Raw genomic sequence first — 25,069 nt, 5'->3', positions numbered from 1 at the left:
AATTTAAATGATTTTTGGATGAATGGCTCCTGAAGACGTCGACAGCTTGACCAGTCAGAGCTGCTGGAAACATGGCTGCTCTCTAGGCTATCTCGATCACAGTGCGACAGGCAACGCGATCAACAAAGCAAGTGATGGGCAAGGCCTTGGTTCTGTCTTTGTTTGGGGGTAAATAGCTGTGTGATGTTGTGTGACTGTGGTGGTTTTCAGTTCCTTTAACAAAAATCCAATCCACCTAATAATGAAAGTCTGAAAAAGACCGTGATAAAATGACATATGACCTCATTTCCCTTGTCTTTATGATCCAATATCCTAACTGAGATGGTGGAGATGAAATGCATGGTGTAAACTTTCTAATTTCTGCATGTTTTGATTTTGTTGTGTCACTAGGGGAATGGGGAAAGTGGGAAAGGAGCTTTTACAGAAACAAATTCTGCAAATTTTTGTAAATGCTCCTGGGCAATTTTGACATATTTTTCTGTTGACATACAGCTAATACCTTTCATAGACTTTTTATGCCCCAGTAATGTTATAAATGTATTTAAGGTGGCTGATGTGTATAACTTCTACTGTTCCTCTCAGGTTCACAGAAAGTGTGATTGTTACTGTTCCAAACATTTGAGCGCTTAGCAACAGAACTGAATGCTCTCATTTTAGGAATAACAATATATAAAAGAATATGAATTGACTAGCAGAGCAAAGCACAGTAAAACTCACACTGAAGTTTAGCAGCTCTTATATTCCTGTCTCTCCACCTATAAAATGAGTACTAATCCATTCATACCTTCTAATTTCCTTGGCCTTCTGTGTCTCCATGGAATGTGAGAAAGATTTTATTGGCCTGTGTCATTCTCCAGGCAAAGTTTATACACAGCCACGTTGTGCAGGGAAACATTAACTGCAAGAAACCTTAGTGTCACGAGGCATCTAGTTGAACATTTCTTCCACTGTTCCTAGGTGGCAGAAACTGCAGAAACAAATGAAATGGTCAATGGAGCTGCAGAACAGAGGACAAGTTCAAAAGAGTCTAGTCCTGTTCCTTCTCCAACGGCAGACCGCAAAGCCAAGGCTGCCATTCAGGCCCAGACTGCTGCTACCCTACCAGCCAAAACACAGGAGATTCCTTCAGCTCAGATGGAAGGCTTCTTACATCGTAAACATGAGTGGGAGACACACAGCAAGAAAGCCTCCAGCAGGTAGAGTACTTGATGCTTAATGCATATAATTGCATCCGAACTCGCTGTGATGTGAGATGGTAAATGTTACCACTGCTGTTACTGTCTTCTCATAGCTCCAAAGTACTTTCCAAGTTTATGTTCCTGTTGTTCTAGGAACTGTGTATACATGATCGAACAGTATATTCAATGAAGTTGCTATCTAATGATACATAGTAGAGAATGCAGTATTAGCCACACTTAGGAGGTGGAAAACAGAGGCATGAAGATACCATGATTTTCCCACTTCACATGATGAATTCATGGCAGTAGTGGGATTTGATTCCAGATCTCTTGAGTTGTACGTTACTACAAGAAAAGAAAAACATGTAGGTGTGACAACAGAAGTGTCCATATTCTTCTGACATCTGTTTGCACATTAGCACTTTCCACCTACACTGTAATCTGTTTAGAAGAGAAAAGCAGGTAAAGATGATTTTGTGTGCCTTAGTTGAGTCCATTCCTGAGGACTCAATCCTGCAGTTCTCAAACAGGCAAATTTTTTGAGATTCCTGTCTGCAGTAGAAAAGGAGACACTGGTCCTTCATGACCTGAGAAAGCTCTTGAAACCAGATTTATGACTTAACTAAAAAGAAAAGTGTCAACTAGCAAGTAGTGAGCTACACCAACACCTGAGGGATTTGGTCAGAGCTGAAGTGCTCCACAGAGCTCAGTGCAGCTCACGAGTCAGTAAGCTGCATTACAATCCAGCCATGATTTTTCTTCAGCTAGTTATTTCACAACAGAGAACTACTACTCTGGGGCAGTGACAGCCACCAGTACTAATATCTAGAGACTCTTATTTCTAGTAATTGATCTTTATAGCTGTATTAGAGAATGAAGTAGACAGCGTCTCTAAGAGCATTTTTAACAGTCAAGGATGTCATATGCAGTCTGTTCATTAGCTTGCAGCACAATGAGAATTCCTCCTGTAATAAAGCTCAATCAGTAATAAAGGTCAATCAGTTTCTCTCCCAAGGATGTAAACTGCATAGTCTGCCAAATAATCCACCCACTGTTAGGATATGCTAACATGCTATCACAGAGAGCTCTGGAAATCTATATTTCATTTGGCTCAAAGTCAGGACTTCTGTCTTGAAGTCTTGAAGTAGTGCTTTTATGAGAGATTTTTTTTATCTGTGTTTTACAGGACATAGTATACTGTATTTCTATCCTCAGACTGAAGTGGTCTCTGTTATCATACAGTAATCATTGTGTTCAGTTTCTCCAGTTGTGCAAGTAAAAGCATTAGACTGACAAGTATTTTTGTTATTTTCCATGTCCTGAAGATCATGGCATAACGTGTACTGTGTCATAAACAACCAAGAAATGGGCTTCTACAAGGATTCAAAAGCTGCTGCTTCTGGCATTCCCTACCACAATGAGATTCCTGTCAGCTTGAAAGAAGCAGTCTGTGAAATAGCAGTCGATTATAAAAAGAAAAAGCATGTGTTCAAGCTAAGGTAAGTCTGTACAAGTATCTTTATGTTAGCCTAAGTTGTGGTGGGTATGTTCACTTGACAAATTCTTTGGCAGGATCCAGCCCAAGAACTGATCGTGAATATTTACTGCAGAATCTGCTTTTCTGAACAGGGTCTTCCCAACACTGGATACATGGTCCATATCAAAGGTAGCAAGCACTATCAAAATACTCAGTGCACTTTATTTATGTCTGGGACAAGACTAGGTGTGTATTCCTAAAGTTAAGAGCCTGCATTTAAAAATGCTGAACTTTCCAGGTATCGATGACATTTTCAGGTTTTGAACATGTAGTTACAGACCATTCGTACTGAAGTGTATGAAGTACTTAATGTTCAAAGGATTTGAAAAAAAGCTTTTATTTCCAAAGTCTTGTGTTTGTTTTACTGATCAATCTTTTAGTGCCCACAGTTAAAAAATATTTTATTAGTACGCAGCTGTTAGGTGATTCTTTCAGAGGAGACTCACTTTATTAACTGATCCCATTGTGGAATCCAAGATGGAATATTTTTCTAAGTTGACATTGATGCAAGAATCCTCTAAATTTGATATAATCCATATTTAGGGAAACGTGCTGTTTACCTTCTTGAACATAGCCTACAGCTATGTGATTCATCCTCCATGTTATTTCAAACAGCTCTGAATTGATAATGTAAGAATAAGGTGTTCCAAATATGAACTTAGGCAGAAAAAGCAATTGCCCTTCCTTCCCTGTCACCTGTATCAGGTCTCTTGGGTAACTGCATGTAGCTTATTTTCTTCACTCATTCTCATTAGAAGAATTCCCCAGAGAGTTATGCCGGCTCATTGTGGCAAAACTCTTTCTCCAAGCTGAGAAGGAGAACACCTGAGAGGCTCAGTTCTGCAAAGGGTGAGGTCTCTGTAGATCTCACGTGCAGGCAAATCTCTCACTAAAAGGGCTAGTGGAAAATACACTGGAAATATTTTCCTTTATTGTTTAAAGGAGAAAGACAGGCATAGTTACATTCTTCCAAGTGTCTTACTTTACATTAATGTTATTTTACTGATTAATACTTAATTTCATTTCATAAATAGATTGTAAAATGCTTTCATTTTTTGGGGAAAGCTCAGGAAGCCTGCAATGCCATTCCCACTGACTCTGCTTCTGACTTGTTGCAATGCCTGAAGTTATTTGGTCCTTTTTTATTAATGTATGTCCTCACATAAATCATTTCATATATTCCAGTTAAACCCTCTGAGTAAAATCAGCAGAGAAAGCAGCAGCAGCTACTCATGAATAATACACAGTACAGTATCTTGAGTCATCACCACAGTACTTAAAACAGCAGGGCAGCTGCAGAATTTTGACAGGTTTCTACAAAAGCAGTGAAAACTCTGGGTGTTGTTTGTGACTTCTGTCTTTTTAAAGTATTGAATAAACGTTTATACTATCATTTCCAAAAGAGAAGAGATCTGCCTGAAAGAGCAAGTACTGAAACAGCAGTCATCAGCTGCTGAAGATGGCAACCTCCCTCTGCAGTGCATCCTGACATACTGGAACACATCCACTATCATAAGCATGTATAGAGACCGGAATACAGTGTGTGTGGCTGCATCTGCATGATAGTATGAGATACTAAAACATTAGTTGTTGGGGTGTATTTGTGTGTATATAGATGTTATGACTGTCCCATATGTCCTGGTCTGATTACATACTGTAATTAAAAAAGCATGAGTTGTACCAGTGTGACTATTACTAAACTAAATTTGTGATGGTGGTTTTCTTTGCAGATTGACTGATGGCAATGAATACCTCTTCCAAGCCAAAGACGATGTAAGTTTGTTTTTCTCACTATGCATTACTGATGTGGAATCTGTGCTGTTGTACAACTGGGAGAAAAAAAAATGCAAAGAGCTCAGGATACACTTTGATTTCATGGTTTTGAATCATGTATGTATATGTGCGTTACGTTTAGATTCAGAAGCTCCCACAGACAAACCAGGGCTTCTCAGATACAAGATACAGCTTGTAGTAGACAGCCCCTGCCAGATGATGAGTTAGGACTGTGTTTAATTTCCCACTTCTATCCATTCCCTATCTCCAATGTTGAATGAATGAGAGAGTGTGGTGTACTGATTTTAACAGCTTTCTACCTTTGGGTCTTCTTGAAGGAGGAGATGAACACATGGATTCAGGCCATCACATCAGCTATCTCATCTGATAAAATCGAAGTGTCCCCGACCACTCAGAGCACTCCAGCTTCCAGCCGTGCCCAGACCCTGCCTGCCAGTGTCACGATAACCAGCGAATCCAGTCCTGGCAAGAGGGAGAAAGACAAAGAGAAAGACAAAGAGAAAAGATTCAGCCTTTTTGGTAAAAAGAAGTGAACTCCATCTCCACACACTGCACTTCTCTGACCGTTCCAGTGGAATTCCAGCATGCGAGCTCAGAACCAATACGTTACTCTCTGTGCCTCATGTTCCTCAATGTGATTGACATTTTTTTATTTATAGAGCGTTTTAAAATAAAAAGCCAACAAAAAAGAATCTAAAGTTACAAATGTGTATGAGGTGCATTGGCCAGCTTCTGTAGGAGAGGGAGGACCAGGTTTGGGGGTTTGTTTTTGTTTTTTTTAAAATGAAGTTAATGTAGATTAGATCTTAATATTTAAACTGTTCCTCAATTTTGTGAGGCTGTCTTGGAAAATAACCCACTCCTAGTGCTATTGGTATGCAAGGCAGCGGTGCTTTCGAATCTACTGTGCACATCAAAAAACAATGTACAAATTTTCAAAAATGTTCACTTCCATTTAAGGTTGTTATGCTGAGTCTTGACTAGTAGAGCCTCCCATTACAATTCTAACATTTATTAAAATGATAGTGTATTATCTTTGCTGTAACAGAGTGCAGGTATGCATTAACTTACAGACAAACCATTTATATCCTGGCATTGGTTATTAACACAACCTGAAGCTTTTCTGCATCAAGTACGACAGATAAGAATGTTGGTGTATGAGATGGATTAGCAGGCTGATACAGTTTTAAATAATCTGTAATTTCAAATTTTTTTTTTGCCGAAATACATTATATTGTATGTTTCAGATAATTCTAGTACAAAGTATAATAAGACTAGATGTATAATAAACCCTTTAAAACCATTGATAAGTGTAAAAGTGGAACTGAAGCATTTACTGGAAAAGTAATGTTACTCAAATGGTTACTTGCTTGTCAGCTACAGCACTGTGTGTTATAATTTTGCTACATTACCTTGCTATTTGATACATAGTGTGCATTTCTGTCACTGTAACTATTGTAATGAAAAATTTTCATCTTACTGCACAATCAAAAATTACATTTAATAGGAATGAACTTTCAATGACTGGGCCTGTAGTCAAGAGTAGTACTGGAACTGGCTTTCAGTTGTATTGAACTGTACCTCTAGACTTTTACCCTATCTGTTAAATATATGCTATGTCATTAAATGCTTTTAAAACTAAATATGCTGGTTAAGTTTCTTATTTCATTTCTGATAATGTTAAATCACAATTTTGAAAGAGGATCAAAAATAAAGTTATTTTAAAATGTCATCTCTCCTGTGCACTGAAACTAATGTCTTAAAGTGTAATTCCATTTTTTGTGTGAAAATTCATACTGAAATAATTTCTTTCTTGCCACTTTTCCTTACCTTTCCTTTTCCTTCATTTCTCACCTGCCATCCCTTTCATCCTGCCCCCCAGATTGTGCCAAAGAGAGAGAATAAAGGGAGAAGGGATGGAATTAAATCAGTGTTTTGTAAAATGTTTCAAGGTAGATATTTTTTGTTGGAAAAAAATCCAGCAGAAAAAATGGAAGCAAGGGCTTGAGCAACTGAATGAGTTACCTGAATGTCTACCTGATTGACAGAAATATCCATGTATTAGTTTGCAGCAAATTATTTTAAGTAAGCCTAGTTCTCCAACTTTCTACTTACCCTATAATAGTTTGCTCAACTGCTTAAGCTCTCAGTAAATCAGGCAGTAAATGAATTTTATAATTTACTGAGGTGTTGTTGTCCAGCCCAATTTAATTTCACTGATATTGTGTCAATTTTTTAAACATCGCTCTCTTGAGATGCAGCCACTCTTGCTTTCCTGTGAGGACATATATTTAATGCAGCTAAGGTGAGTTCCAAAGCTCAGCATTTCCTTGACCTTTTCAACATTTTGAAGACTTAGCATCTTTTCAGAATTTTCTGTAGGTTGGATGACATCTGGGGAACCATGTGAAAAGAAAAGCTCCCAGAAGACCAAATAGGAATTGAAAATTTAAAAATCACTGAAATATACAGAACCTGTTTTTTTTTTTTGTGAATACTGAAATACACTCAAATACAGTTTTAGATGGCAAGTACATACAGTGCAAACAAGCACGTTTCTAAACCAGTTTCTTGAACATATGACCAATACAGTGTCTTAATTCTTTTCATGGATTGTACTGTTTTATGGATTGTCAAGTTTGGGGTTATTAAACAACTGAATATTCATGCACGAGTTTTTACTCCTGTAATAAAACATTGTTCCAATCCAAATATTAGTAAAATGTAGGATAATACCACCAGTCCTGTAAAAATGTAATACAATAAAAAAACTGAGGTTTATTGTCAGAATATGAAACTCTTAGTTGATAAAAAATGCATCAAAATGTTGATGTCTGTTGATGCCTTACTATATTTGTCACTGCAACGAAGCTATTACAATAGCTGTCATTTAGAAGATCAATCTTTACTGCCAGTTGTGTGAGCAGGGATTTGGTTGATTACGCCTTCAGAATTCTGTTTTTCTTGCCTCTTACCTCAAGTTGTTCCTGAAAACTACTTGAGTAAAGGCCTTTCTGCTTAATAACTAATTTCAAGTTGCTGAGGAATGAGATTGAATTCTGAAAAGTCTCACCTTGTTTCCCTTTTGAGTGTAATTTATAAGGATGCAATGAGGGTCGCAATTTCTATGCAGAGGGAATTGGTGAGACAAGAAGAGCATCCTCTGACAAAGCCAGGTCGAAAAGACCTGGGTTAATATGGTCCCATCCTGTTTAAATGCTGAATACCTTCAGCAGAGCTGCACTTTCATGAAGGGGACAGGGTGCTTAACAGGTGCTGGAGCCACTGCAGAAGTCCAGGGCAGCCCTCTTGTCGTAGGTATGTTAGTTTCAGAAGGGGGTGCTTTTGTGAAGGATCTGCTGAAAAATGCTAGAGGAAGAAAAGTAGTATAGATGACAGAAATGGGACTGAAATTGGGGCAGGTTGTTGCTGCCACTGTTGTTAACTATTGGAGTGGTGCAATCCAAAGAGTTATATAGCCATCTCTAAACATGGTTAGACCCCCTTGATGGATGGGGGTCATACTCCTTCCGATTACCACACTGAAGGAAAATGAGGATTTCTAGTACAGCTTCAGACTGTACTGCAGTTTCTTTTTGTTGGTACATTTTCCCAGGTAATCCATTTTTAAGTTGCTTATGTTTTCTCTGGAGATGCATTGCAAAAATAATATACAAGTCGACTCTTAAAATTTCCAAAGAAAATTAATAGAAGCCAACCACTTTTCAGTTACGTTGCCACCATTGTTAGGGAGACATCATCCCCTAGTCAGGAGTGTCTGTCTTCCTTGTCTTGGTGAGTGCTCTATATTGAAGTCCAAGCTGGGTAGGTGTTCACAGAGCTGCACCTGAATGTTCCTCCCTATATCCGCACGAATCATGTACAGTGAGGATAAAAACACCAAAACTTGTGAGCCATGGGAATTAAGCATACGTCGAGTAGGAGGGTTTTCTTTTAGATTGATGCAAATAATCTATTAATCCATCTGTTCTGCACAGAGAATATGTTCTGTTGTAGAGATCCACTCTGTATAGGGAAAATTAACGGTAAAGTAACAGAAATGTATGATTAAATTCTGTTCCTGTGAAATTCTGTTTTAGACTGTTTTTCACTTCACTGTGTTTCTCTTGATTATGATTGAGTTTGCAGAGAATGGACTTTAAATGTGTAGGGTCTTTACGAATATACTTTTGTAATAAATAGCTTGCAGGTCTAATACCATGATGCCTTTTATTTGTGGATGTTTTCATTTTTCTACCTTTACTAAGCATAGGTGGCTAAGTAAAAACAGAAACTTAACAAATTGGAACAAATATTTGTCCCTTTCATTCAAAATAAAAAGAGGGGTACTGTGCTAAACGATATCCCTAATGTTGAAAAATTACTGGAAAAAAGCAGAACTCAGCTCTGCTGATGCTACAGCACTATCTGTAGACTGAACAACAGAGTACATCCTGACAAGAGGAATTGAAGTTCTCAGCCAGCTGAAGATGAAGAAGGGTTCAGCTTGTTTTCTATGGTCTGGTATCAAGAATACGTATTTTGTGGTCATTCAGAATATAATGCTAAGGTAAGACGGCACTGTGTTCCTAATGCAGCAAAGGACAACATCAGAATTTGAATTGTGCTTGTGACTATGTACATGCAGGCTGCTTGTTCTTCAGCAAGACTGGGATTTGCCTCTTCTACTCACATTCTTTGTTTCTTCATAAACTCTCCATGGGTAGACGCCCAGATCTCCATGATCCAACAGAGCTCTCTGTTCCACATACAACCAGTCTAGTTTATTTGCAAACTAAGCTGATTTAGTAGTTGGGCAGAAGGAGAACATAGCTAAGTTAGGAATAGCAATACAATCTTTCAGACTGTAATAATGAATGTCTGGCTCCTGTTGGTGGGAGCCAGACAGAAAGCTGAGCTGAAGATGTTTAGCACTCGACAGTTGTATTGAGGCTATCCTAATTCTCAAACTACAACAACATGTTGCCTGTGGCGCACGTCACTTTACTGTTCATTTCACTTCTTCCTAAGCAGCTTGGGTTTACAAACTCATTAGTGACCTGGCCAGCAAATTCCTCCTTGATTTCTTTAATCTTTGCATCTCAGTTGCCCTGAGGAGCCCTGACAGCATTGAAACCTGCTTGTTAGCACTTTAACATTTAAAGCAGTAGACTTCATATACATTGGTTGGGTTTTTTTTGCTCATTTAGTTGTTCTTTTTTGAGTAGCTTGATTGCAATATAAATTGCCATCTCCTCCACTCCTCCCATTTGGTCATCTGAGAGCTGAGCTATTACAAGGCAGAAGCTGCAGCATGGCTGTGAGCACCCCAGTAACTACTGAAATGGAAGGGAAAATACAGCGGAGTAGTCTCCTCTTCAGTGTGTTCTTCCCAGCCCAGGCAACGCCCTTCTGCAAAGGTAAATCAGACACAGGAGCTGGGGCCTGTCCAGGGCAAGAGATTTCTAGCATAGATAACTGCTAATGTGCCACAGAGCTATCACAAGTTGGAGCTGCCTGAGAAGTTGCCAGAAAGGCAATTTAAAGACAAAAGTACAGCCTGCTTATGATCCCTAGCAGAAGCTTTCTCCCCAGAATTTTGAAAATACACCATAGTTTAGTACTTAGTATGTGCTTGCGAGTTAATTTAGTATTTATTCTTTTTTCCTTTAAGACAAAAAAATCTAAACATCTGCCAAAAAAATGCAACAGGCCTTCATGTCCAATTTAAAAAATCCCTTTTCTGACAAATATTCACCTTAAAAATAAGTTTTGATATGTAGACATATGCAATAAATACAACTGTTTTCTCATCTCCTGCTTTCTATTGTACAAAAGTTTAAAAAAAAAAAAAGGAAACAATGTTACTTTCTTCCTAGTATAATAATCATAATAGTTTGACGCTTTCAGATAGATAGGTGGGCAGTTTTATTTTTGACTTCTTAGGCTCCTTTTAAAGAACACTTCATATTTCGTTCATGTCTAGTCCTAATTATTTTACTAGAGAGACAAAATTTCACACTGTATGAGATACATAACTGATCTATTAATGCTGGGCCATCACTTACCTAGCAAGATATTGCCCCAGTCTATGTATCCAAATATTTCAATATTTGGATATAAATGATATGATTGGGCAAGATCCTACTTTTGCAGGGCTTTACTTGTTTTTGTTTCTCCTCAATTTAAAATGTACCATAAAAACAACTATATTTGCACATTAGGCAGTAATCATTTTTCAACACACAGATAGCAAAGCTTGCCAGTTTTAATTCATTCTGATTTTGCAAGGCATATGAAACTAGCATGTCTAAAAAAAAAAAAAAAAAGCAAAGATTCTTCAACGTCCTTAAAAGACTCAAATAAGTTCATCAGTGCACCTTGACCATGCTGCCTCTGCTAAAACTTGTTTAACGGTAGCAATACTGTTCTGATTTGCCCCTTGTTCCACAGTCTGTCTAATGCAAATGGACACTTAATGCCAATACATCATTCAGGTTAGCAAATTGATTTATAATGAATAACTCTCAGAACGCATAGAAAATATCTGCAAGCCCTTTGTGTTCTGTAAATAATACACGTGCTGCTTTGGATCATTTGTCCAATTCTAGATGTCAAATGAAATTAACCATTTTAGATAGTATTTCACTACTCAGAACACAAACAATAACCATAATGACATGGGTGACGGTTCTTTAAATTAACTGAGAAGATTGAAAGTTAATGACATGCAGGTCCTGATTTAACATGCTATAGATCTATGTTGCTTTTTATCAACAGTGATTTTATCTTTTTTTTTTTTAATTTAGTAACATAGTCTTGGTTCTTCTATTTCTTCTTGCACAAACTAATGCTTGTGGCTGTGCATATCTACCTCACACAACTTAATTCAGTATTTTATAATTTAACACATGCATATCACATTACGGTACTTTCGAAATATCTTTTTCTGCCTTGTCAAGCTGTAAGAGTATGTTTTTTCTTTAAATATGGGATAGAAAATGTTGTCTCTATATGTTGAAAAGTAAAATATTAGTCACGAATTGATTTTACTCACTAAGCAACAAACCTGCAGAAGGGCTAGTGCTTTAATCCACTTTGTACTTAATTTCTTTTATGACTTCTAAATAATAGAACAAAATATGTTGTGGAATTATTCATTTTAATGTGTGATTTCTTGAGTTAAAGCTCTCAATGAAAAACCCAAGGAAAAACTTCAAGGTTTTTGTTTTTGCTTTTCCCGTAGCGTTATTATAATTTTAACTGGTCTATCTGATTCTTTCTGTACAATGTGGATGAAGATAGTTAAGGCTTGGTTCATCCTCTTCTAAGTCATGAACTGAACTCTTAATTTTTCATGAAGAACACTGCATCTGGTTCAACTACAGACAACAGGCTAAGCAAACAGGACTAGCGTCTCAGCTGCAGTTACTTCACAAAGCTCTGTCTGTACATAGCAGCACTCTCTGCGTGGTCAGGACCTAGCTGAGGAATCGGCATTCAGCGCATGAGGCTATAATCCATTTTCTCCCCTACTGCTGAATGTAATTTATCCCATTGTCAAGCATTTTTCTCTAGCCTTGTGACAGCAATTCAATGAATTCTAGTGGATTATTGTTCTTTGCTTCAAAGGCTCTTAAACAAGATTAAAGTAAAAATAAGGTGACGTATAGAACAAAAACACAATTCAGTATTGTAAATGCTGTAGTGTAGGGGACAAACAGTGAGAATAAAGAGAAATATATTGCAACATAGATCAACTAAATGCAAAAAGCAAAATAGTTAGGTATTTTGCTCCTTGTTCAGCTTGTACCCTGTTGCTCTGCATTCTAACAACTGCCCAGCAGGGCTGAGATGCCTTGTAACATGTGCTAATGCTATCAAAGCAAATCTAGATTGGTTGTGTGCGCCATCACCTGTCATCTGAGTCTCTCAGTGCAGCCAAAGCAGCAGAGTAGCTTCACGCAGCCCACGTGATCACATCTGCAGTGTGTCATAATGCAGCATACGCAGAGTGCACCCGGAGCAGCCCAAGGGGGAGAGCCTCTGCTTCTCAGTCATCACACCTGCAGGATAGTCCAGAACAGATCAGGAAACTGTAAATGGCCTACTGTGTGAGATAATATCAATTCTATAAAGTATGAAATGACAGATTTTGTGCATAAGTAGCTATTTCATAATGAGTCTTCTCTTGCTTTTTGAGCTCAGCATGCTGATTAACCAAGTGACTGTGACCATCAAAAACTATGACAGTTTAATTACACCTGTTTTTCTATGTTTGAAATATTATTAATTTGCTTATTAAAATAATCAATCTCAAAATCTTTAAATTACATGAAATGCTGTGGTGGTTCACGATGTTAGAACTGTAGAAAATGTTTGGGCCTAATATAAATTTTCTTACTAATATTGCTATTATTTTACCACCACACCTAGCTGAGAAAAACTGTCCCTTGTTCTCAGAGTACCATCATTATCCATGAGAGGTCACTCTAGCCAGAGAGATGCTTAGCTGTAAGAGATCTGCTCTCACCTGCACAATACACCTGAATAATCAAGAAGTTTTTGGCACTCACCCTACTGGTCTTGACCGTAAATTAGCTATTCATATCTATCGAGGCTAGATTCTGTACTCCTAAGGAAATGGAAGAAAAAAGATTGACAATGACTACTCACATCAATCCATATTTTTTAAACGGCTGTTCACTACAATACCGTGAACAGGAAGAAAATGTGTTACAAAATAAACTTTTTTCATATTTTTACTTTCTCTGTATTTTCTCACTACAATAAATTGGAAGTTTGCACTAGATTCTAACAGGGCAGAGAGCATATCTTGGAAAACCAGGCAAATAATGTTTAAAACTTCCTTGGTTTATTAATAAAAAAAATAGAATTTAACTCCACAAACTGTGGGTCCCTATCTTGGATATCATCAGCATGCTGAAATCACAGTGAAATAAAAAGATGCTCCCCTCGCTACAAGAAGGACATTGAGGTGCTCGAGCGAGTCCAGAGAAGGGCAATGAAGCTGGTGAGGAGTCTGGAGAACAAGTCTTACGAGGAGCGGCTGAGAGAGCTGGGATTGTCCAGCCTGGAGAAGAGGAGGCTCAGGGGCGACCTTATCGCACTCTTACAGGTACCTTAAAGGAGGCTGTAGCGAGGTGGGGGTTGGTCTATTCTCCCACGTGCCTGGTGACAGGACGAGGGGGAATGGGCTAAAGTTGCGACAGGGGAGGTTTAGGTTGGCTATTAGGAAGAACTTCTTTACCGAAAGGGTTGTTAGGCATTGGAATGGGCTGCCCAGGGAAGTGGTTGAGTCACCATCCCCGGAGGTCTTTAAAAGACATTTAGATTTTGAGCTTAGTGATATGGTTTAGTGGAGGACTTGTTAGTGTTAGGTCAGAGGTTGGACTCGGTGATCTTGGCGGTCTCTTCCAACCTAGATGATCCTGTGATTCTGTGATTCTGAGAAACAGAGTTTGAATCAGACCACATGTGTGAAATATGAAAGTTAAGGAATGTTAGGGTGGTAAATTTAGCTTTGTTGCAAAGACCTGGATTATAGGAGGCTGTTACTTCATTTTTAATATTTGATGGTTTTGATTAGATAAATGCTTTATTTATAGCAGATGAAATTGTTCTCAGAAAATATCATCTGTACCTATAACCACTGCCATGTACAAAACTTCAAAGAAAGTCCAACACTGGCAATCACCTAGTTGAAGAAATAGGAGGTGTACACAATAGAATTTTATATATATATATGCATATATATAAATAATGGTCAGTCAGAAGTCAATACCAGTCACACTGTGGCCAGTGATGCCAGTACCAGAACACCAAGACACCCCCAGTAAAGCACATGATGTGCAAAGCTCATGTGCCTTGCTCTTTCAGCAGGATATAGCATGTAGAAATTTAAAGAATAACAGTTGCCACCAAAAATCCTGCTGTTCATTTCTCCTTCTTCATTTCTTAATTATAAAGCAGAGAAGTGATTGCAGGAAGGGCCAACATTTTACAGAGCCCATTGTGGTCTAGATGATCAAAGGATGAGTATGTACACTTTATTCCCTCTGATTCTGTAGATTAAATATAACCTGGAAACAGTCTGTATTATCTTTTCCACAGAGACTGTTATCTTTGAAATCCAGCTACTTTCTTTATCCCCTCATGGTAAAAGAAAGGCAGTGAAAAGTATCCCAGCAATTGTCTTCTGAATAAAATGGAAAGATAGCACTATGTAATTCTCAAGAGAATGAAGAGCTGGATTCTCTTAACTTGGAAAAGAAATGTCAAATTTTAAAGGTTATGTAAACTTGTGGCAAGATTTAGGCATGTCTCAGATGAATCATCATAGGAAGGAAGCTGAGTCAAGTCAATGGCAGCCAGGATACTTAGCTGAAAGGAAGGGGACACCTCCATCCTTCCTGTGACAGAAAAAATCCACAGTGATCTTTCCACAGTTTCTGTGGGAAGATCAAGATCTCTGTAATGGCGACAGCAGTTTTGAATAGATCGGTGAATTTCCATGAAAAGATTACAGAAAGACAACCCCAAACGCATGCCTGCATAAAGGCTGGCAATAACCCATCAGAGATTATCCGGAAGACCCTTCAGGCAGGAGGTATGGCTGTGAGCTGTGCTGTGTTAGGCACGGAGAGGTTCTGCAGCTGTATGGTGCGCTCTGCCAGGCTGGAGCTCTGCATACCACTCTGTGTGCTCTGTACCTCTGGGCTCTGAGCAGGGATGAGCACAGCAGACTAAGACAAATGGTTTTATTGATCTGCTCTACGAGACAGTCCTGGACTGCACTCAAGACATACAGCAAAACAAATATATTATGGTTGGTTGGTCGGGCTTTCTCTCTAGGCTAGGAGAAAGAATTTGAAAGAATATATTTGAATTTGAATATATTTATATAAAAGTAAAGAAGTAAAAAAAAAGTAAAGTATAAAGTAAAAAATATATTTGAAAGAATACAGTATGTCTGATCCTTCAGAAATGAGCTTGCATTGAGTCTGAGGACGGAAAAGACTCACTTTTTTCACTTTTTTCTGCTAAGACTATTTCTGGACAGATCCTAGCATTTCATCAATGCAACTCAGGATTTCCACCCACAAGGAATAAGAGCTTAGAGCCAATTCCCCTGTTATTATTTTGTAGTTAAATTGTAAAATCACTGAGAGGCATCAATCAGGACTGGATTAACGTAATGCCAGGCAAAAAAAAACAAACAGAACTAGATCACAGTCCCTGCCTCTGATCCCTCCCCCTGCCAAGTTCTTATGGATTTGATATAATTTCAAAAATTATTTGCAGCTCAAATAGAAGGTGCCTATTTTGAAATACCAATTAATGTGCCTTCTCACTGCATCTGCAGTACATTCATCCATAAAAATGAGTTTTAAGTGGTATTTTGTGTAGGAAAGATCTAGGGCATAACACAGATGTTTCTGGGAGGGAAAATCTCAGTGTTCGTTATTAATCACAGCTCTCAGATATGTATAGAGTGGGCAGCATATATCACAGAGGAATAGAGTTAAACTGAGATGTGATGCTTTTTGGTATCTATACCAGGCGTGCTTTAGAAGAAACAAACAAACACAAAAATCCCAAACCCCTCATGAACAGCAGCAGCAAACGGTCACTTCGGCAGAGGGTGAGTAATAAATGTCATTCAGACAATATTCATACAGAATGCCATTATTAGTCATATTTCATCTAATAATAATGACAATGAAACAGGGACTGAAACAAGTTAAAAAGTCACCTACCTGAGCAAGACAAGCACACTCTACTAAGAGTTAAAACAGAAAATATTTGGAAGCAAAACCAGTGGATGGTTGGGCGTCTGTGCATGCCTGCTCATGACAACGGTTTTCAGACCTTAGAAAATATTAACAGAAGACAAACAGCAAAACTGTTCTTATGTTCCTGTTTACTCAGTCTGCCGCATGAGTATGTAGAGCCTTCACATGCATGTGACAGCAGCTTCTCTCAGACAGTTAGTGTTTTCTAGCCATCAAGTGGCATTTAAATAGTACCAGGTATTAGCCATAAACATGGCTAAATGCAATACTGCAAACATGTTTGTTAGATTGAAACTTTTAATTGTTACTGCCCAGGTGCCATTGGAATAGATTTAAGAAAAAGCTTTTTTGTTAAATTGATGCCTAAGCCACAGGTGGTAAATGGGTCTGAAGTTTTTTCCATTTCCAGCACAAACAACTCTTTGGTATGTGCAAGAGCTATTTATACTAAACATAAGTAGTCACTCAGTAAGCAGAAGCCCATCCTCATACCTGCCATTCATACAAAGCTAGCAGACAACTTATCTGAGGCCCTCCTTTTTGCCTAAGTTCTCAGCAAGGCCTGGCAACATTCATTTTTCCAGCCAACACCATTTTTCTGTAGGTAAATCGGAGGCTCAGCAGCCAAGCAGAATCTGCTTTCAGCTGTACCTGGCTCCAGCCTCTTGGGGTGCCTCAGGCGAAATGCCTTCACCCATTCTGAAACAGATCTTGGCGGCCTCCTCGCTCTCCTCTGCAGTAGGCATTGGCAACAAAAGCAGTTGCTGAAGCTGAGTATCTTTTGCATTGCCTTCTTGGAAACCCTGCAAGAGGAAAATTAAGTGTTGGATCAAATAAAATTATTTTACCGGCTAGCCAAAGAGCTTAAAAAAAATACTGCCTTCTTAAAAAAAATACTGCTTTCGTAAGCACTTATTAAGCTTATAACACTTTGGCAAAGCAAAGTTAATTTGTAAAGTAATACATAATTCTGTTGCTAATCAAATAGTTTATTTTTACATTTAAAATGAAAGAAAATGAGTATGCAACGATACACGTTTCAGGCTAGGCAAACAAGCTCCTTCCACAATGAGGGAAAATGGTGTTGTTATTTGCAAATTTTTGTCTTTTTTTCATTATGTTTTCAAATATATTTTAAAGTATTTATTTTTATGAGAGTTAAATTGGAAATATATTTAGACTATTCTTTTTGAACACAGATGCCCTTTTTGAACAGGTTCATTCACACTCCATCTTGATTTATACTTTTCAGCCTTCCTCATATTTGTGATAGTGAGGAGGATTCCAGAACCCACGGCACGCTTATTACTGTTGCTCATCTAAAGTAAAGCTTATGTCACTGAGTTTCTATCTCAAGAATTATATTTAGTTAGTTTTATACACTGTATTAACACTAAAGAAAACAAGAAAAGCATCAGTGACATTTATGTTGTACTGACAATGAACAGTAGGTTGCAGTATTGAGGAACATTTTTAGCAACATGACAGCTCCTGATAGGAAATTAATACTTTTTAATTGGAAAAAAAAATCACAAAAAACTCGCCATGTAAGGTAAGATTATATGAAAATATGTGAGACTGAACCTGTAGATCCACATATTTAATTTTAAGGTTTTCTTCTTGTTTTTTTTTTTTTGGCTATTGGTTCATGACTAGTGTACTTCACTGCTACAATAATAATGATTTATAACAAATCATCTTTTCTAAAAATGAAGATATATTTTCAGCAAAACAATGCATATTGTTTAATGCTTCCACAATTTGACCATACTAAATATCACAAATAAAAAAAAGAACACGCCAAGGTTTTATTGAAGGATGAAACATGAAGTTCAACATGACCACCATTGCTCACAGAAAGGCTGCAGCCTTGCAATCAGAGCCTTCAAGTAAGTTTTTTGTCTGTCATTGCTGAGTAGGTAAAGAGCCTATTTGTCACGTGTCTTATTTTCCATGAGAATTATATAATGCAACAACAACAAAAAAATCATAGGAAGAAAGCTAGGATAACATGGAATTTATTCCATTGGATAATACTGAGATGAAAACCGATGAAGAAACCAAGTATTTCTGGTTAATGATTAGAGTATGTATGTAGGTAGAATGTGAACTCAACAATAATTTCATTCGTTTATCATGAATGTACTAAGGGAAGACAGAATTGAAAGCAAGTTAAAGGACAGGTAAATAAAGCAGGACTGATGGCATACCGAAGTGAAATGACACAGCTCATAGAAACACATTTTGTAACTGACAGAATAGGTTAAAGTTTGAGTGTGATATAGGTTAAAGTGACACAGAAAATCAAGTCAGGTGATTATTTAACTGTAACTCATATCCCACCAAAACAAAACAAATCTAGAAAACATTTTGTTAGTGAACACTTCAAGCCTAGATATCCAATATAATTATTAAAAAATACAAATTTATGTGACAACCTAGGCGGTAGTATACATAGGACAGGAATGTTCTACCTATCACACATCTTCACGTGCTGCGTCCAGTAGCCAAAATGCTGATTTTGATCTCAGGATCAAAATCCTGAGATACTTTTTGACATTTACAGTGTTGTATATGATAAATTGTAAAGAGAGTAAAATCTGTTTTAAAGAGAGTAAAATATTTTTTTTTTAATATAAAAACTAGATATAAGCCCTCTAAATTATGAGTGTGGCTCGTAATTGTGGCTCTCCCTGCAGTTAATATTCAGGAACTATACAGAGAAGCAACAGGTCAGGCTTAAAAAATATTCTTGCAGCTAAAGTAAAACAAGGAATTAGGAATTCATAATTCATTAGACATCTTATCAGACACCCACATCCAGTGGTTGACAAAGAAAAAAAAATCACTTTCTAGTGTTTCTGAGCAGACAGAAATAAGATAATGAGATTACAAATGTTTCTGCATTGCTGCATGAAGATATTCCAGCCAAGCTTCCAGTATGAGTGGATTTGCATGCCTGTGGGTAATGTAACCCACAGCTTCTTGAAAGCTATTCTTGCTTCTCTCCTTATGAGGCTACTTAAAGAGTATGAATATACAAGAATGTGAGAGGTTATATCAGGTGTCTCTTCTAGAAGGCAAAGGTCCTGCCTACATAATATTTATTCTTGATTTATTTTCATTAACTTTTTGCAGATTCACATTAACAAAATGTATACTAATAACCAAAGCATTCAAATTAGATGTTAAAATACAATGGTTAATAACAGAAGAATATTGGACAATGTCATGGGTGATAAAATACTGCATGTTAAGACTCCATTTTCTTGAACTACTTAAAGTGCAAATATTATTTCCTATTTACAACGTAGCTTAGCTGCTTGACATTCAGAGATAATATCTAACCTTGTTATTAATACTATTGATCCTATAAATCTCTCAGGACAATCTTCACTGGACAGAACCTTGTCCTCAATATTACAGTATTTGCTCTTAAGACAAGAAACATAACTTGTTTATTCAAAGACACTGCAAGATTCTTAGAGAAATAAATGTTGTAACAATAAAATATAAGAAAATGAAAAATCTTAAGCCCTTAAGAGCTTATTTATGTTAAAAATTAAATACAGTGCCATTATTTTAAACACATTTTCTGAACAGTTACCTAAAAAGAAGGAAGGAGAGAGGGCTGATTTAGCAATTGCTTATTACTGAAAATTTCAAAGCATCTAAGTTGATTTATCTAAATGAGTGGGAGGTAGTCAGAAAGACAGTCATGAAAATGCTAGACCCTATACGAATTTGAAATACTTTAAATAGCTTTAAAAAACATTCAAATTATACGCAGAACTTATTTCAACAAGGGTTAAAATACAGTGAAAGTAACACCGCTGAAAATCTTTGCAACTACATTCCTCAAGGACCACTGAAAGAGAAGGTAATTTATAGAGGCACACCATGTATTCTGTCCTGAAGATCTGGCATGTTACCAAAAGGGAATTAATTCACGGCAAAGGACTTGTGCTATGAAAGCTCTGTTGCCTTTTCTGGAAAGCTCAGTTGTAGCAACCAGCAGCAAAAGACTCCCAATGGTTTTAAACTGCAGAAATCAGCATGCAGAGGTAACTGACTTTTTAGCTAGTCAGTGCTTTAGCTACATATCAGTTTATCCACAGTCACAAAGATGCTTAAAAACTATGCTTCAGAAATCCCAAATTAGGTAGTTTTATAGCATTTCTCTTTGAATGTGGTAAATGTAGTTGTTTTTGTGTATGTGTGCATTTCTTTTTTTGGGGGGAGAGAGTATTTTCACAAATTTTATCCAACCAGCAAAAATATCTTTGCTGTTTCCTATTTACAGTCATTCCTTTTGAAAAGGGCTTTGTAGTAATAGATTGAGAGCTTGGCAACAACAAACAAACTTTTTGATGTCTGTATATGTTTGGACAAAACAAAGACATATATTTTGCTTTGTGACTACTAGGATGATTTAACAGGTTAGTTGCTGGAAAGAAAACCAAAAGAATGGACAGCTAGTTTCATCGCATCATTTTTCAAAACTATCGTGAAAATTTGGATATGATTGTAAACTGTCAGAACAAAAACTTGGTTTTTATTACGTAAATCTGCACGACTTGTGCAGCAAGCCACAGCAAGCCTCTACTCAGCCCTGGTCAGGCCTGACCTGGAGTACTGTATCCAGTTCTGGGCTCCCCAGTACAAAAAAGACAGGGATCTCCTGGAAAGAGTCCAACGAAGGGCAACACAGAGGATACGGGACCTGGAGCATCTTCCCTAGGAGGAAAGGAAGAGACCTGCGTGTGTTCAGCCTTGAGAAGAGAAGACTGAGAGACGATCTTATTAATGTTTACAAATACCTTAACTGTGGGAGAGAGAGGGATTTGGCCAACCTTTTTTCAGTGGTTTGTGGGGATGGGACAAGGGGCAATGGCCAAAAAATGGAGCACAGGAAGTTCCGCACCAATATGCGAAAGAACTTCTTCATGGTGAGGGTGACGGAGCACTGGAACAGGCTGCCCAGAGAGGTTGTGGAGTCTCTGGAGATATTCAAGGCCCGTCTGGATGCCTACCTGGGCAACCTGCTCTAGGGAACCTGCTTTGGCAGGGGGTTTGGACCCGATGACCTTTGGAGGTCCCTTCCAACCCCTACAATTCTGTGATTCTGTGACTGGATGGAAGGATAGAAATATTCCAAAGACTTGGCTGAACTTGTATTAAGCATCATATGCTCTTTTTGAGATTGCTGATGGAAATACTTAAGAGCTACCCTGCTGTAGGATTATGAAAGGAATAAAACATTGCACCATCCACAATACACAGTATGTTAAGACGAGAAAATTGGGAATATTCTACGTTTTATTAAATGTGACATTAAACATACTTATCATGAGTAACGTTGGTAGTTTGGGGTGGTTGTTTTTTTCTCTTCTCATAATTCGGAAATGGCATCTAGACGTGAGCTCGCTCTTTGCCTCTCCTCTGTTCACTGCGGTCCATGTACAAGACCCTGAGACGGCAGACGCCACCCGCGATGGCGGACATGGCCTAAGATGACGGACACCGCCCAAGATGGCGCACGCCACCTAAGATGGCGGACAGAGCCCGAGGTGGTGGACCCCTGCGGCTGCTGGCCGTCAAGCTCCTCGCTAGCAGTGCTATCCAGTCCCATCCCTGGGAGAGAAGGCATTGCCAGAGCACTTGTCAGCAGGCTGCAAGCCGGGGTTCCCCTTTTCTCCTCCCTGGGGTTAGGACTAACGCCCCCAAACGCGCACCTGGCGGAAGGCCCGTGCTCCCCGCCCCTGTTAGCCGGGTGGCGCTCACGGGAAGGCCCGAGACACTGGGATCGAGGTTCGGCGCCCATCTCGGGGCCACAGCCGCACGCCCCTGTCACACCCCGGCGATCAGCACCGCGCTGCCAACCACCACGGCTCTTCCGTCACCAGCGGCCCCACGGCTGCTGCGGGTACCTGCTCTCCTTCACTCCCGCAGCAGCGAGCCCGGCGGGGCGCTGCTCGCTGCTCCCCACACGCTGCTCCCCGCTCCCCTCGCCCCGCCGAGGCCGGACCCCGCTCGCGCCCCGCGCGCCGCTGCAGCTGCGCCGCCGAAAGGGCGGGAAACGCCGCGCACCACCCCTGCTCGTGCCGCCGAGAGGGCGGGAAGCGCCGCCGGGCCGCGCGCGCCACCCCGGCTCGCGCTGCAGCCGTTGCACCGCCGTCTCCGCTCCCGCCGCAATACGGTCACCACGGCAACCGCCCAGCGCTGGTGTGCCGCGGGGCATCCTGGGAGTTGTAGTCGCCCCCTGCCCGCTGCCCCCCGGCTGCGCGGTGAGCGAGGGCCCCACCGAAACTCGCATCCCCACGAGGCGCCGCGAGGGCTGCGGTGGGGGCGGGAGCGAAGCGCTGGCAACCAAAGGCGGGCGGCTCAGCCCACTCGCGGCTGTGCCGAGCGGGAGCACCGCTGCCTCTGTCCGCCGCCACCGCTGCCAGGTGACGGTGGAGCCGCTGCTCCTCGCCGAGCCCTCGCTGCTCCCTCCGCTGGAGAGGGAGGGCCGCGCCTCCACCCTCACACGCCCGAGACGCCGTCCCCTCGGCGCCGCCGTGTGGGGGCGAGAGGGCAGTGCCCGGCCCTCAGCGGGGACAGCCCTCAGCGGGGGCCGCGCCGGGGAGCTGCCCGCTCGAGGCGCCGTCAGCCTGGGGGCTGCGGGGGGCGACGTTCCATGCGTAGGCTGTTGCTGAGGGTGGGATGCCAGGTTTTCCTCTCAGGTCCACTTCGAGCGTGGAGGAGCGTAATGCTCTGAGGGCGGGGAGCGTTGCCGGCGCTGTGAGGGTGTGTGTGAGCCGCTGTCGACACGCTGCTCTTTGCTTTGGGCGGATAGTGAATGTGAGGCGGTGTTGTGTGGGGAAAGGCACGCGGGTCACCCTCGTAGTGGGTAGTTTATCCCTGGCTTCCATTTGGCACTGTGCTGTAGTACCTCTCTGAATGAGCCGTCGGGTTTTCGCCTCAGATTTAGCATTCTCCTTCTTGTGATCGTGGCCGAGTTTCTGGAGGGCTGGATTTGGTCTCTTGTTGAGTGATACTATAAAGCGATGGATGGCTTACCACAACATGCAGCAGCTATGCTTGCCTGGTAATGACAATACAAATCCTGCTTTAGATGAAACAGAAAAGCAAGGAAGTGTGTTCCTGGGAAATACCACTCCAATGAACAGCAGTAAATCCAAAAATGAATGCAACATCACCCCCTCTTGCTCCCCTAATTTAAGGCAAATTGGAGTGGTTTGTGACTGAGAAATTATAACATGAAGTTGTCTGAATTATGTAGTCACTGTAGACTCCAAAAAGAGCAAGTTTTGGATTCTGGGGAATAAGGATAGATGGGGTAATATTATCATATTTATTCTGGATGTTGTATGTGAATCCTCTTTCCATAGTATCTAATATGAAGACTGAGAGCATTGGATCCTGCTGAAAAGGCTTAGAAGACCCTAACCACTCAGCGCTGCCACAGCACACATCCAAGCAGTGTTCCCCCCCCAATCAAAGTAGTCCCCCTGCATTTTAAATACACATGCATTCTGCAGTTTGAAAACACGGTGTTTTTTTCTTTCCCGTTTCCCCCCCCCCCTCTCTTTCAGTTTTGATCCAAAGATAGAAATCTTAGCAAGAAGAACACCCGGGAAGCTTTTTGCAGGAAGACAAGAAGGTGCAATACAAGAGATGCAGCAGGGAGCCTTTGGCAGGTGGTGGTGACGCACAGAAGTTACTTTGCCTTCGGAAAGAAAAAAGCCCTGTCTGCTGTTTATGTAGGTGTATTTTTGTTGTCTCCCTTCTCCCCCAAGAAGTTGCCGGGGCCGCGCAGCAGCGGGGAAGCGGCGACTGCTCGCCCTGGGCGGCAGCAGATTATGGTGGCAGCGCAGCAATAGGAGCGGCAGCAGTAGCAGCCCCGATCTGCGAATGCGTTTTGCATTTACGATCGTCGCTGGAAAGTGCCACCTGAAGATTCGGCAGCTGGGCACGGACCGCTAACGTTTTAAAGGGGAAAACCCCGACGGGGAAGGAGTTAAGGGGAGGAGGGGGCAGAGCTAGGTTTTGTGCGTTCTTGTGGGGAGAGGGGATTGGTTATCATGGCGGATCGGACAGCTCCTAGATGCCAGCTCCGTCTGGAGTGGGTTTACGGGTACAGGGGTCACCAGTGCCGCAACAACCTGTACTACACGGCGGGCAAAGAGGTGGTCTACTTCGTGGCTGGAGTCGGCGTGGTTTATAACACCAGAGAGCACAGCCAGAAATTCTTCCTAGGGCACAACGACGATATTATCAGGTAAGGGGGTTGACTTCTCTTGTGGTGGGGCGGGGTGGGGTTTAAAAGGAAGGGAGGAGAATGTAGGGGTGGCGGAATACCCCCCTCCTCGCTTCTCACAGCTCCGCTTGTACCTGTCGTTTTAAAGCAGCTCAGATTTGTTATCAGCTGTCTGGGTAAAAGCTGGGTATCTAGATTTGATTATTATTATCTTTGTAGCACAGCTTCAAAACGTTGCTATAATAACACAGAAGGTAAGTTTTTCTGTTGCACTGCACCAAAAGCAAAATAGATTATTTCTATATAAAAATGCAATGGGAAGATCTTAGTGCAACAGTGCTGCAAAACTGTGGATCCAGCAGCTAATCTCCCCAGCACTGGTAACCTATATCACCGATTCTGATGTCTTAGACAAGGCAGGTGTAGTTCTCCTTACACCCAGCACAAGAGTGCCATAAACCTGGCCATAAACATACCATTC

The 25,069-nt window shown here is 40.4% G+C and overlaps 2 protein-coding genes and 1 long non-coding RNA gene across 7 annotated transcripts in view; all 3 read left to right on the top strand.

The window, feature by feature from the left end:
* SPTBN1 (spectrin beta, non-erythrocytic 1) overlaps positions 1-6,241 on the top strand; it is a 134,902-nt gene extending 128,661 nt beyond the window's left edge. For all 5 annotated transcript variants that reach the window (XM_035565501.2, XM_050710061.1, XM_035565500.2 and 2 more), the window contains 4 exons: positions 958-1,196; positions 2,504-2,677; positions 4,446-4,488; positions 4,827-6,241. In XM_035565501.2, coding sequence (XP_035421394.1) covers positions 958-1,196; positions 2,504-2,677; positions 4,446-4,488; positions 4,827-5,042 — 672 coding nt within the window. In that variant the 3' untranslated portion in view covers positions 5,043-6,241. The remainder of the gene's footprint in view (positions 1-957; positions 1,197-2,503; positions 2,678-4,445; positions 4,489-4,826) is intronic.
* Positions 6,242-14,997: 8,756 nt separating this feature from the next.
* Positions 14,998-21,636, top strand: LOC118257458 (uncharacterized). Its single transcript, XR_004781604.2, has 3 exons — positions 14,998-15,139; positions 16,093-16,174; positions 20,752-21,636. It is a non-coding gene; the product is annotated as an uncharacterized LOC118257458 (long non-coding RNA).
* A 2,776-nt stretch (positions 21,637-24,412) lies between these two features.
* The window catches only part of EML6 (EMAP like 6), a 135,670-nt gene continuing 135,013 nt past the window's right edge, over positions 24,413-25,069 (top strand). The window contains exon 1 of the mRNA XM_035565508.2: positions 24,413-24,609. Coding sequence (XP_035421401.1) covers positions 24,413-24,609 — 197 coding nt within the window. The remainder of the gene's footprint in view (positions 24,610-25,069) is intronic.

The sequence above is a fragment of the Cygnus atratus genome, chromosome 3, assembly GCF_013377495.2.
Source record: "Cygnus atratus isolate AKBS03 ecotype Queensland, Australia chromosome 3, CAtr_DNAZoo_HiC_assembly, whole genome shotgun sequence".
Classification (NCBI taxonomy): domain Eukaryota; kingdom Metazoa; phylum Chordata; class Aves; order Anseriformes; family Anatidae; genus Cygnus; species Cygnus atratus.
The sequence above is the reverse complement of the archived record's forward strand: the minus strand, read 5'-3'. Positions and strand labels throughout refer to the sequence as shown.